The sequence below is a fragment of the Nycticebus coucang genome, chromosome 1 (genome assembly GCF_027406575.1).
Source record: "Nycticebus coucang isolate mNycCou1 chromosome 1, mNycCou1.pri, whole genome shotgun sequence".
NCBI classification, from domain to species: Eukaryota; Metazoa; Chordata; class Mammalia; order Primates; family Lorisidae; genus Nycticebus; species Nycticebus coucang.
The window spans coordinates 9,900,719-9,915,694 of NC_069780.1; the positions used below are offsets into that span (position 1 = coordinate 9,900,719).

General features: G+C 37.9%; 1 protein-coding gene across 1 annotated transcript in view; it reads right to left on the reverse strand.

Moving 5' to 3' along the window:
• The window catches only part of ANTXR2 (ANTXR cell adhesion molecule 2), a 155,395-nt gene that overhangs the window by 58,462 nt on the left and 81,957 nt on the right, over nucleotides 1-14,976 (reverse strand). The window contains exons 13-16 of the mRNA XM_053592020.1: nucleotides 12,170-12,214; nucleotides 11,235-11,327; nucleotides 5,751-5,918; nucleotides 5,459-5,539 (exon numbers count right to left, since the gene is read on the reverse strand). Coding sequence (XP_053447995.1) covers nucleotides 5,459-5,539; nucleotides 5,751-5,918; nucleotides 11,235-11,327; nucleotides 12,170-12,214 — 387 coding nt within the window. The remainder of the gene's footprint in view (nucleotides 1-5,458; nucleotides 5,540-5,750; nucleotides 5,919-11,234; nucleotides 11,328-12,169; nucleotides 12,215-14,976) is intronic.

Here is a 14,976-nt window from a genome sequence, read left to right on the forward strand (position 1 = left end):
AGGTGTTGATGCTCCCGTAGATGGAGGAACCAGCTTGCTGCAAGGGCCGGTCACCTGCGGGGGAGATGCTGGCACCGTGCTGTCTCCTCCACGTGGACTTCTGACTGGTGGATTTCCTATCAGTTTCTAAGGCCTGAGAGTTCATTGGACAGCTAGCTGTAACTGACAGGACTCACACCCTAGCAGAACAACCCCCCTGCCACTATATAAACCCCTGAGCAGAGAGCCCAAAGACAGACCTCGAAGAGGGAGCAGGAGAACTTGTTCTTCTCCTGGGTTCTCTCTGCCAGGAGGTTTGGTTTTTGTAGTTGTTGTAAGTTTTGTTTCTATGAATAAATCCTGACTTAGCACTGATCCTGTGGTCCGTTGATTCATTCTTCCTATTGCTGAGACCAAGAACCTAAAATTCCGGTATCAACAGCATCCTCACACTCTTGGGTTTAAATGATCCTCCTGCCTCAGCCTGCTGAGTAGCTAGGGATTACAGGTGCCAGCCACAATGCCCAGCAAATGTGTTTCTATTTTTAGTAAAGATGGGTCTCCTCTTACTCAGGCTGGTTTCAAGCTCCTGAGCTCAAGATTCACCAAAGAGCCAGGGACAGTGGCTCATGCCTATAATCCTAGCACTCTGTGAGGCCAACATGGGAGAACTGCTTGAGGCCAGAAGTTTGAGAATAGCTTGAACAACATAGCAATACCTTGTCTCTACAAAAAAAAAATTTTTTTTTCATTGGCTTGGTGTAGTGACACATGCCTGTAGGCCCAGCTACTCAGGAGGCTGAGGTGAGAAGATGGCTTGAACCCAGGAGTTTGAGGCTGCCATGAGCTATGATGATACCACTGAATAGAATGAGACTTTGTCTCAAAAATAAAATTTAAAAACCCCACAAAAATAAACATTTTACTATGTTTACTATGATTAAGTGTCCTATGACTGTTGCAGATACTTTTTGGCATGGTTATCTGAGAGTCACATGTTGCCTTTGTCAATAAAGATATTTACTATGCTCAGGAGGATAAGAGTAGGGCAGCTGGAGGTTTCATTCATTCAACGGAAGCCAATTAAAAATCAGCATATAAATATGCATAAACTGATATAAGAAATTGGCAAAGCCAGAAGTGAAAGGGTAATAGATATAAATAACGTTCAACAAGAAGCAGATACAAAAAAAAAAAGATAGAAGGAAAGAGGGAAGAGAGGAAGGGACAGAAGCATTCTGGAGATCATGAAACTGAAACTGTATGATGCTTTCCTAAAACACAATGTAAACATATAAAAAAAAATGTTGACAGCCTTCCAGTTATCCTAATATATGTACAGAAAGGTAACTCACTAAAGCGCTGGAAGAAGTAATTCTACGATTTGGTTATTGTAAAAATGCAGTTTATAGTTACCTAGTATGTGTGTGGGATGGGCAATTTATATTGGAATGAATTCTATCAAATGCAGAAGACCTGACTAATGATGTGGAGTTAATATACATTCAGATATTCTTAATAATCTTCGTGAAACATGGAAGTAGAAAAGGAGAGGCAAAGATTATTCAAGTTGTCCAAATGGAAAATAGGGACAAGATCCCACACTGAAAACTGTGTATACTTCACATAAAGCCTCAGTCTAAAAAATTACAAATATAAAACACAGACTCGAATAAGCAAATTACGCTAAGTGACCTGATTTTCTTAAGAAAATAATTTTGCATGGTTGGATTCAGCAAGAAATTTGACAAAATTTATTAAATATCCTTGTGAATAATATGCTAAATTAAGGTTGTACTTTGAGTGGGTTCCTAGCTTTATCATGGTCATGTCAATTTAGCGTATTGTGTCAATGTGCGGGAACAAATTCTCACAGAATGCCACACTTAAGATTTTAACGGTGGCTTGAAATAAGTGATAAACATTTTCAGTTGAAAAAATGTTGGAACCAGGAGAGCTAAAAAGAGTAGGTGTGATGATGAATGATGAAGAGTCAGACTTCATCAGATCCACAGAATCATGATATATAGTTGATGGAAAAAGAAATCAATTAATTGAACCAACCATTAATGTTTACTAACACTTGATTTTAGCCAAAAGGCTGAGAAGCAATAAACCTCACTAAGCTTTAAGTCCTGCATTTAAGAAATAAATAAATAGCACAGATATAGAGTTTTAGAGTGGAAAATTTGAGGTTTTAGTTTATCTCATATAATAAAGGTCAACTATCTTTTATCCATACCTCTGAAATCCAGAATCTTTAAAAACAGAAAGTTCTGTCCTAAATTTACCACAGAATTCATTTGACACTAAACCTGAACTAAGCTAACTTGAGAATATTTATAGACTCTATTTATCTACTTGTAGAATTAATTTATTAAATTATTAATTTTTTATATAACAGCAAAATGTCTGAATAATGTGATTAGGAGATACTGAAAGCAGTATCTTTTACGGAAACATCATCTATGGAGATATTCATTTCACTGCATACCTATTACCTAATACATAAAGGCTATATCAGATTCCTAAAATTTGAAAGATTCTGAATTTTGAAACAATTGACTTTGAGAGAATAAATACTTTGGAATCATCTCAGACAAAAGTGTGACCAAATTGTTAGAAAAAAATAAATACTGGTCAAAATAATAGAAATGGGCTCAGTGCCCGTAGCACAGGGCAAGCCACATACACTGAAGTTGGCGGGTTTGAACCCATCCTGGGCCAGCTAAAACAACAATGACAACTGCAACAAAAAAAGTAGCCAGGCGTTGTGGCGGATACCTGTAGTCCCAACTACTTGGGAGGCTGAGGCAAGAGAATCACTTGAGCCCAAGAGTTTGAGATTGCTGTGAATTGTGATGCCATAGCACTCTACCGAGGGTGACACAGTAGGACTCTGTCTCAAAAAATAAATAAATAAATAAAAATAATAATAGAAATGAAAGAGTTATCTTAGACCATGGAAAAATAAATAATTAAACCTGGTGAAGTGACCGTTAAAATATTCTAGCACTATAATTAATATTAAGAATATTAAATTTTATTTATAATCTAACAAAATGTCTGATACAGTTTAGATATTGGATAAATATTGGTTGAAAGACTAAATGAATAATTATCATTTAAAAAATAAATATGCCAATGATCCAAATTCAAAGATTTCCTCTCCTCTTTTCCCAGCCCCTCTCTGGCTTTAACCTCCACCCCCCAGATTATCCAGCAGTCCAGGACTCACTGTGTACTTGGCTGTTTCAGGACCTTGCTCACACCTCATCTATGGAAACATTCATTTCATTGTATACCTATTACCACCTGTTGAAATCCTGCTCATTTCCAAAAACACAAGGCCTATATTTTTGAAGAAATTTTCTCTAATCCTTCCAGGAAGAATGAATCTTTATTCCTATATGCACTCAAGAGTATCCAGATTGCATTCCATAATAAATCTTATTTTTGTACATGTCTTGTTTCTCAAATTTTAGATCTCTTAAGGGTAAAGGTTATAGTTTGTACTCACCCCTCAGTTTACCTGATGGCATTACTTATGCATATTTATAATCCTTAAATTAATGAACAGAATCAAAATTAATTGAAATGATGAAAGACTAAAAACTAAATTTCAATCATGAGTGAAAGGAATATATAAAGGAATATATTAGTTAGAGAGCTGAGATCACTATCTCTTTCTCCTGGTTAATACATCGTTGGTGCTACTTCAAGTCCCCCAACTCAATACGGAACAAACTAGAGTCTCAACTGAAGGAGAGAAAACTAAAAGGGTGCCTGAAAATAATTTTATAACACTTGACCTTGAGTTTGGAGTATTGAAGAGCAAGAAGAGTTTTTATATGTTGTTCCAGAAGCAGAACTCCAGGCACAATAGTGTTTAAACAGAGATGCCAATTTGATTATATAAAAACCTTCTATTAAAAACCACAGCGACCTGGGGTGGGGCACCAGCCCCATACCAGATTCAAAACCAGCCCTGGCCAAACTGCAAACAAAAAAATAGCCAAGCGTTGTGGTGGGTGCCTGTAGTCCCAGCTATTCAGGAGGCTGAGGCAAGAGAATCACCTAAGCCCAAGAGCTGGAGGTTACTGTGACCTGTGACATTCTAGCACTCCATGGAGGTTGACAAAGTGAGACTCTGTCTCTAAAAAAAAAGAAACCCACAGGGACCTGATAATGAAAGAGGCTACTTTATAAACCAATTAGTTCTCTCTACATAGGGTCCTAGCAAAGGATAAATGATGATCTATTGGAAAAATTACAGGAATTTTCCACATTAAATTTTCTTAATCATTGAACTAAGATGTTTTTTTAAATTATCCCCATTTTATAGAAGTAAAATTTTAAAATCAAGACCATTTTGCATTTTAAACCCCAAGCTAAAACCATATAACCCTAAATATAGCTTAGCTTGGGATTGTAAGACAAATGCTAATTTCATCAATTATTGCATCTTTAAAAAAATAGCATATCATACCCAAATGAACCTAGTCTTCCAAAGCTGAAATGCATGAAGTTCATTTCCTTGTTAAAAAAGAATAATGATCACATTGACACACAATGAAACAATCCCACTATTACAATAGCATTGTCTCTGAACCACACCCACCCAGGACCACACATGAAAAGGTCTTAAACAATTTTTCTTACATCAACACAATAAGAAATAGTACTAATATATTAAAAAGTTACAAAACTAGAGTAATTCTAGCCAAATTTGCAAAACAAAAGAGGCCTCAGGCTGCCTTGGTGGGGAAATATTAATGCATACATATATGAGTGTGTATGTATATATACGTGTATATTAATCACTATCACAGATTTTTATAAATTTTTATAACTAAAAAGACACTTTTATATATTCAAAAAATTAGATTACATCAACTGTTGAAGGGAACATATTTATACCTTAAGATATAAATATATATGGATATATACTGAGGTTCTGAGGTTTCTCCCCAGTCCTCATTGCTACGAAACACTAGAGAAAGATTTCAGCTAGTTCCTAATCTGTCATTCCCACCGTGTAAAACCTCAGACCATGGGGCCTGAAAGGCTTTGACTTTGCACAGAGTGTGCTTACTCAAGTACCTGTTCAAATGATCATAATTTTTACGAATTCCTTGCAAAGGAGCTTGTACGAAATCGGTGCTTGAAGATACATTCCAACAACAGAATTTAATAATGTGCCGGCACCCGATGGAATAGGAATTTGGACCAGAATATACTACTTCCTTCCTGAGTGCAGTAGGGCTTCACGGGATGTGTGATTACCATTTCCCTGCCTTCTTCCTCTTCTTCTTCTTCTTTTTTTTTTTTTTTTGCAGTTTCTGGCCGGGGCTGGGTTTGAACCCGCCACCTCCGGCCTATGGGGCCGGCGCCCTCCTCTGGGCCACAGGCGCTGCCCTCCCACCTTCTCCCTACTGACCCGCGCTCAGCTCTCCCCAACACGTCCCCACGTACAAACCTCGTCTCCCTCCTGAGGTCTCATCAAGGACACCCGGTCGTACTGCCGCCGCAGCAGGGCCCACAGCGCGTCCAGACGACCCTACAGGGACACGGAATCCGTTTTAAGCTGATGGAAATGTATCCAACTTCTATTTACTTTGACATTGAAGAGGTAAAATGAAAAAGGTAAATTCTGATCCTCCATCTCCATTGCTTTCACACATTAATAAGCAAATAACAAAAATCTGGAGGTTCTCTTGCTGAGCGAGTACTCGGTGTTAAGTTCAACGACACAAAATCTGGACAGGCACCTTGATGGGCGTGTACCACTTGGTCTGCGCGGGCTGGTGCGCGGGCTTGGGCCGGGGTGGTCTGGGCCTGACGGGCTCCTCTGGTTCTTCGGGAATCGTCACCACAGCGTTTTTTGCTTTCTCTAGCCTTGCACCTTCCTCAGTGGATCCTTTATCACCCCAACGAACCTTCAAAACAAACGGAAAATCCTGCAATCAGACCTAAGTGTTCAGAGGAAAGGACTCTGAGGGAGCCATGGGCCTTTGGGTCACCATCTCAGAGTGAAAAGGAGACGGGCAGCTGTTCTAACCCCCAATTCCTTCACTTCCGAGGCTTAATAGGTTCTCATCTCTTCTCAATGTATTTCATATTAATATCCTAGGGGGGAAAAAAGTCTTTGGAAAACTCTGGAGTCAATTACATTTTAAGCAATTACATTTCACCATGGTTTCAAATAAGGAGTCACTTGGTGGTTTACCTACGAAATGCTTGACAGTGTGTAATTCTGTTCCCTAAGTGGGTAAGATCCTCTTCCAGCTAAACAAACACACACCATGTGAACTGATGACACTAGAGGAAATCCATGAAAATTAGCATTTATTGAGTGACTACTGACTGTCAGTCTGCATTCAACGGATAAAAAAACACAAAGAAATATATACTATCTTCTTTCATTCCAGATAAGGCGGGTTGGGTTAAGGTATGTGCCCAAAGCCAAACAGCTAGTAAATGGCGGGGCAAAAATTTGAACACAACTAATCTGAAATGGTTAATGTGAAGTAGTTGCTCCTTCCACACTTCCCCTCAAGTTTGATTTAGGTCAAATGTATGTTTTAAATATACTTTGAAGACAAAATAATTACCTGTGAGTTTCCTTTACTTCTATAAAGTTTTACTTTGGAATGTAGCGTTAAGTCTTTAGTTTTTGTGCTCATCTGTGTATGGTTGTTTAATGTACGGAATTTTCAGTGAGAAAGACAAATCTGAAAAGACTCCATTTGGAAAAGAAAAATCCAGTGACAACAGGGAATTCCACAAATTTTAGGAAGTTTCCTTTTCTGAAAACTCTTATCATTGAAAAACCACATGACCAAATTTTTGTTTGCTTTATTTCTCAATGAACAAGAATTAAGGCCCAAATTTGAGTGAAAGTGGGTTTTGGAATAGGGTGTTGACCCCTGGAGAAGGGTTTTGTTTGAAACCCAGGACATTGCCAGAGAGGACAAAGATCAGACTAGTGAAGCTCTAAAAAGAAATACGGAGACCTGTCCAGGGCACACTGTGACCAGCGCACACAGCCACAGTTAAATGATTTCTGCAAAGAAAAAAAAAGATTTTTTTAAAGCATTTTAATTACCTAAATTAGTGGGTAGGGGTAGGGGTGACTACTGTTCACAGAACTATTCAAATCTTTTTGATAAGACTTACATAGATGATTTTACCTTTTTTTTTTTTAACTACAATTTTAGAATGAGCTTTCAATTTCAAGTGGACCCTGTTGAGTCATTAAAATGTACCTGTATCTTTCAGTGTGATCAATAGTACTAGAATGTTCTTTATGAGGTTGTTAAAATTGTTTTAAACACTATTAAACCTTTAGTGCTAGATAGTTGGCTTTTTTCCAGAGAAGTGACCTTCTCTTTCAAATCATAATGTCTTCACCTCGATAAACTAACATGTATAAAATCTTCAGATATAACTACATTGAATCCAAAACTCTAAAACCAGAGCACATATCCTTGAAATTGTACAGTCTCAACTGTAAGACAAAAAAAAGGGAGAAACACAGTAAAGTAAACTTAAAAATGTCATAACTTAGAGTAGTAACTCAGTTTAGAAATGTAAGTGGATAAAATTTAGATCCACTCAGAAATGATAGATTTCAATATACTCATATCCCTAGACTACCCTTCACAGCTGATATCGTAGGGGTAATGGTATTTGTATTCTTTCTTTACTATTTTCAGATAAAGTATATGAAGCTAGTTAAACTAAAATTATCAAAAGACTATACTTTTGAAAGTAGTTGCTGAGGTCTAAAGGGAATCTTTTAAATAAATTCATTAGAGTTAGCTCATGAAGGCCTTATTTCATTATCATTATGATCATCATCATCACTATCACCACAAAAACTTCTTACTTAATCTCAAAGTCTAAAGCTAGAAAATAGAGACCATTCCTAAAATTCTTAAAAGCAATTAAATTTATACATGCATATATATTTGCATACATATGTATGTATATATGTACATTTCACTGTTTTAGCTTGCTCACATTAAAGATAGTTTAAAAGGACAGAAGAATAACAAGAACCAATTGCTAAAAGAAGCCTCAGCAAAAATAATACATCTAGTCTTTTTATTATTAAAGAAAGTAAGTGCAAGCTTGATAGCTAAATTCTTCCAATTCCACTTGGCTTTCATTATAAACAACAAAACTCCATAATTTTCAGAGCATATCTGGATGACTAGAAGGTTATATCATAGAGAAGCAATTTCAGAATCGAGAAAAGAAACAAAAACAGTTTCACGCTGAATTGGCAGAAACACACATTTGAAGTCATTAGGTACTGTGGATCAGTTGTGCTAACAGCTGTTATTAACATCAGCTCAGTTGTAGTTTTCTGCAAATTCCCATTACCATAATGTTTAAATATTTAATTTAAAGGGGTAAGGAAAAAGTTCTAGGCAAAATCCCTACATTGGCTTAAAATAACCTAGTCAGGAAGATTTGTTCTGTAATTCAGATGGGGTCATAATTTCTATAATCCCCTTTACTTTCCATAGTTTAAAGTACTTTGTAAAGAGAAGTACTTTTCAGGTTTGAGGAGGCAGGCTTTTAAAACAGATTATGTTTTCTATTTCACTCTCCAAGTTTAAGGAAGTTCCATTTCAGGAAGTTTAACGATGGCTAATTCTCAGTTCAATTTTTATTCATACATTTTTATATGCAGGTTGAACATCTCTAATCTAAAAATTTTAAATACAAAATGCTCCAGAATCTGAAAACTTTCGAGTGCCAAAATGATGCCACTGGTGGAAAATGCCCCACCTGAACTCATGTTATAAGTTGCAGTCAAAACTTTGTTTCATGCACAAAATTATTAACAATAATAAATTACCTTCAGGGTATGTTTATAAAGTGTGTGTGAAACATACGTAACTTCTGTGTTTACATTTGAACTTTATGTTTCCATCTCCAGGCTATCTCACTGTGTATACGCAAATATTCAAAAACTGAAAAAATTCAAAATCTAAAGCACTTCTTTTCCCAGTCATTTTGAAAAAGATATACACAACCTGTATTGTATTTCTCCTGTGTAATACTCACATTTGCTTTGCCACTTTTCCCTAATTCTCATTCTCATTTCCATTTTGTTTAGCCAAAATTATCCAAAGCTAACATGGGCCCAGATTTATTAAAATTTGGCTGAGTTTGTCTCATAAATTTCCTACAACTGAAAAGGATGGGTGGGCAATATAATTTCATATATTAAGAGTCAATAACTCTTGAAACTTGAATTACAAGTTACTTGGGGATGTGTATGAGCTCTTGGCTGTCCTGTGTATAAACCAATAATGTTCCTTTTAACTCAAGACTCATTCATGAGTTCATGCATATTCTTTTCTTTAAAAAGAAATCTCACTCTTTGGAACACTGGAATATTGGACTAACAAAAATTGGACATTATTCTTAGTTTTTTCAGCAAGAATATTATTCAATAAGGCCTACATACTAAAATATATCTCATTATCATGTGGTATTTTACATGTGTGGATTTCAAAATGGAATGAGTGTATTCTTCTGAATATAAATAGTACCTTCTATTGTCAAATAAATATGAAAAAATAGGGAAATATATGGCACACATTTTTGAAAATTCTCCATCCAGAGAAAGATACCCACAATTTTTGTTATATCCTATCAAACATTTTTTCCACTTATATACATAGTTTTATGCATGGTTTGGAATGAGGCTAAAGAAACTAAAGATAAGTTGTGACAGATCATATCTGAATATTCACATGTAAAAATTTTATTTGCAATTGTATTTTTTTATACACCCAAGAACATCCAATTCAATCTTTCCTTAACCTTCCAAGCCTAGAATGACAAAACAAAGGCAAGAGAAAGAAAATAACCTTCCTTTTGTGTCAAACAACAAGAACTAGCTAGCCATGTTGTTGTTGTTGGTTTTTTGTTTTTTTTTTTTTTGGTCAGGGCCGAGTTTGAACCCATCACCTCTGGTATATGGGACCAGCGCACTTCTCCTTTGAGCCATAGGTGCCACACCTAGCTATGTTCTCTTGTACTGTTCAAGATTCGCAATTACCTGCATGCAAAAGGATGCAGTATCTTCTGCAAAGACCAACCTAATAGCTTCTAGCACCTGCCTTTTACGTCGGCTTATTGGCAATAAGGTACCTGCCTCTGAGGATATTTCAGCAATAAAGTGGCATGCTTTTAGGGAAAATGTGTGCATTGTTTTAAGATCTAATGTGGCAGAGAAAGTGGGCATCACTACCAGATGACTTGAATAAACACTTTGGTAATGACAACCATGTTAAGTATGTCCGGGCTTCTTTTGAAGAATATAGAAATTTATCCTGAATAGGGGGAAATTCTTCTTGAGAACCTGAATTTTACTGAAAAAGAGAAAACCAGAACAACTGTAGAGTTGTTTACTGATTTTTGCTAGTAATAATGGGACAAACAAATGTGACAGGTGCAATGATAGCAAAACATCTTCTTATCAAGAAGTATGATAGAAGGGTAATTATTAAGGATGTGTGTTTAATAACAAAATCAATGTATTCATGAGAAACTTCTTTGAATTGCTTCTTGGAATGGGATGCTGGCCTAAGTTTTGTTAAGGGCTCCATGTTGGCAGTGATTGCTTATTCTTAACTAATCCATCACTTTGAAAAATAGTCAATGGTGGTAACAAAACTTCATTCAGGTTCAATCTGAGTCCATATTTCGAGCCAGTCTGAATGCCCAATGCATTCTATAAAGGACATATAATGTTAATGATGGTTCATAAGTGGTATCTAAAAGCTGTTATGAAGAAATAAATGTGTCCCCTTCACATCTGTGATAAGATCATATCCACGCTATTGACATCATCTCCTTGAATAGTGCATGACTATTAGATGTTCTCATAGAGGGGTACTGGTGCAACTTCAAGGGACCGGTTTGTTCAAATCAGATGTTCTGTGTAGTAATTTCTTCCAAAATAATGAGAAAAGCCCTACTTTTGTTTTATCCTTTAGAATTTGAAGGCCTTATCAATGCAATCCTTTGACTAGTGAAACTAATTCTTGAACAGTTTTGAAATGGCTAGGATGATTCCATAGGGAAAAAATGTATCCAGAAGACCCAGTGTTAAGTAAAAATGGATGATATTGTAATATTGAGTTGTAAAAAGTACAGTGTCCACAGCTGTAGAAATATGTAGTCTTTACTGGCAGATTAGTAGCTTCTATTTTTTTCAAGATACCAACCTCCATTCTTTTAATTCCTCCAACCCCTCGACCGCCATAGTATGAAGCGTCCACAGTTGGCCACTTCTTCGTAGGCAGAGGTTCTTCTTCCTCCTGTGGAAATACATTTTTAAACGGATTTAATTAATTTCTTAAAATATTGTTAGAACTGGCTCACATTTAAATATTTTTCTGAATGATATGATTGTGATGGAAAAATCACATATCGAACATGTGGATGTATTTATGCTTACAAGAACAAATGTCGAGTCTACAGTATGTGAGAACTCCTCCCATTCCTCAAGTTTAAGGAATCTCTCTTATATCATTCCTAGGTAACCAAAGTCTCTTTAACTCTGAGTATTATTTGATTATTCCAAATCTTTCATCATTTTCATCATTATACATCATTTTAAAGCCAAAACATTAAAATTAGGACAGAATTTTAGCAATCAGTGAAAGTATCAATGTATGTGTTAACTGTGAAATTTGGACTTAAATGATAAGCAGGTAAGAAGTTTTGAAAATATACAACACCGGTACAGTCCTCATTTCATTCCTCACTGAATTTGGCTAACAAACACAGTACAAGCAACAATCATTTAGAAGAGAATAATAACATTTTTTGAACTGCCAGCTTGGATCTTCCAAAGTTTTTATAAATAAAATAAATGACATCAGAAGTATTGATATAGTAGTATGAAAAGATAAATTAAATCTTTATGTACTATTAATTCCAATGGCCAGTCTCTATCTACCAATATAAGAAGGTCCCATCCTCTAGCACATGAAAGAAATCATAACAAGACAAAAAATAACAACTGATTTTCACAAATTAAACAGTGAATTTGCAGGTTCATTGTTATCCTACAACAAATGGAATGATCAAAGCTGGAGATGATACCTGCATGTAGAGAAAAATCCAACACCTATATCAACTTATTAGGCTCATTTACCTCTTTTGGCGCAGGAGGAGGTGGTGGAGGTGGGTCCTTGATAACCTGTACAGAAAAATAAAAAATTGAGGTTGAGAAAAACTGTGTAGGACTTTGTGTGGGGCTGTAGTTGGGGATGTGATGAGCAGAACACGGATCAAACCAATGTTGGCAATTACAGCCTGCGTGAGACTGAGGAAACATTCAACAAAATTGATACGTTGCATCAATGGAGCTTCCTTTTTAGGTTGTAAAGTGCATCTAAAGCGATAAATTTTTGAGGGGTGGAGACAAGATGGCTGACTGAAGCCAGCTTTCCACAGAGGCTCCCGTCCAGAAGGAGAGTTAACGGACAGAAATTTAGCAAGTAACCTGGTGGATTAGAACTGCACCAAGAGAGAAAGTTGAAGAATGTACATCAAACCTGCTGACGCGAGCTACGACCCCAAGGATACAAAAAAAGATACAAAATCCATCACCAAGCAGATGAGAGTACCCTCCCACATGAGAACAGCTCAGAGTGCCCCACAAACAAATGAGCCCCACTACACTCCACAGGAGAGACCCTCTAAAAACTGGAACTACCTCCCCTACTAGGGTGCCATGGCATTCTCCTGCAGGCATAAAACTGTATAAAACTGTATATATTCTCTACCTGCAATTCTGAGCTCCCAGCACTCCCCTCCACTCTCACTCTGAGGTCAGGAGGCCTGTCCCCCAGGAGTCCAGATTCTTGGGTGTTTTCTTGAGAGGTGTAAACAGGGCCTGAACTCCTGCTGGTCAGTACTGATTCTGTGGCACGGGAGTGAGGAGAGGACGGTCGGCTGAGAGGCAACCACACCAGAGCAGCGGTGCCCCGAGGCACAGAACAGCAGCCATTTTTTGGCAATAATAGGGCTCACTCCCTGTATCCCTGGACAACCAGAGGAGGCCAGGCATCTTCCCAGGTGGCAATCACCGTGGAACAGATCTGGGACGGAAAAGCAGACCCTGTGAGTAAAGGGTTTCCCTGAGGCAGTACCGGGCTGTGTGGAGCGCAGGGACTAGAAAACGCACCTGCAAAGTCAGGAAATTCCCAGGGTAGGGCAGACCCAGAGGACCACTTTACTGAGCCTAAGACACATATGGTCCTTAGGGGATCATCAGCCTAGAGACAAAGGAAGGTAGGAGGCTAGAACTGACAGCTAACCAAATACAAACCTGCAGGAACAAAGACAGGGCCTGAGGTGCAGGTTCTGGGAACTTGAAATAGCTTCTCTTTTGCAGGGGAATTTAGCAGGAACAGAAACAAATTCCCACAAAATTGTTCTACTCTGTTCTGTCAGTAACATAAATCAGGAATGGGGTTGGAACTGAGTGAACACATCCGAGCCTCTATCGAGCGCCCAAGGTTGTCAGGCCTCACCTCCTGCTGCTGGATAGAGCAGCGGCCTGGCTGAGCAGAAATAGATTTCCTTGTGATTCAGGCAGGTGCAAACCCCTGGAGTATCTGTTCACTAGAGGCAACTGGGTCACAGCCCTGCGGGGCTATCAGTGACTGGGTATGACAGAGGTGCAAGGTGGGTAAGGAGGCATCAACCTTCTCAGACTAATCTATTTGCTAGGTGGGTCCTCCTGACTTCATGGAGCACCGGAGCAAGTCATATCTGAGTTGTCACCAGACTCCTGCGATGCAGTTGCCAGAGATCATTTAAACTCTTCCACTTGAGACAGGTGCTGATTGAGACAATTGATTTGGACTTTTTGAACTGAGCCAATGCCCGAAGACTATTCAAGTGGTGCCCAGGGTGTGTGGTTCGAGGAAGGTTTGATTTTCCTTTACCAATTGTTGCCTGTGGGGGGCGTGGTGACTTAATTGCTGGTATTTCTCCACAGCTGAGACGTCAACCTAGAGTAACTGTTTCACAAGGGTCGGACAGAGACCAGCTGAAAACAAGACAGAACCACTTAGCCCCACCATACCAGGAAACAGGTCCCCAGTTTCTCAGGCCATAGCACTGTATGGGTCCTCGACAAAGCTCCAGGGGAAAAATCAAACGGTGTAAAACAATCATGGGGCGGAATCAGTGGAAAAACTCTGGTAACATGAATAAGCACAATAGATCAAGCCCTCCAAGGAAAGATATGGCAGATGTAACTGAAGATCCCGTTCATAAACAGCTGGCCGAGATGTCAGAAATCAATTCAGAATTTGGATTGCAAACAAGATTAATAGAATGGAGAAAAATTTGGAATTGGAAATTCAAGGAGCAATTCAATAGTTGGAATTAGAAATTCGAGGAGAAATTCAAAAGTTGTCTCAAGGATTTAACAAATTTAAAGACCAAACCACCAAAGATTTTGACGCACTGAAGCAAGAATTTGCAGCCCTCAAAGATCTGAAAAATACAGTAGAATCCCTCAGTAACAGAGTGTGACAAGCAGAAGAAAGGATTTCTGACATTGAAGACAAAGCTTTTGAATGCTCCTACACTCTCAAAGAGGAAGAGAAATGGAGAGCAAAAACAGATCATTCTCTCAAAGAGCTCTGGGATAATTCAAAGAAGGCTAATATCTGCCTCATTGGAATCCCTGAAAGTGAAGACGTGGCCTCGTAAGCCACAGAGGCCCTTCTCCATGAAATTATGTAAGAGAATTTTCCAGACATGCCAAGAGATTCTGAAATTCAGATAGCAGACAGTTTCAGAACCCCAGACTCAATCTGAATAAGACATCCCCCAAGCATATCATAATTAACTTCACTAGTGTTAATATGAAAGAGAAAATTCTGAAAACAGCCAGATGTAAGAAATCCATTACCTACAAAGGGAAGAATATTAGAATGACTG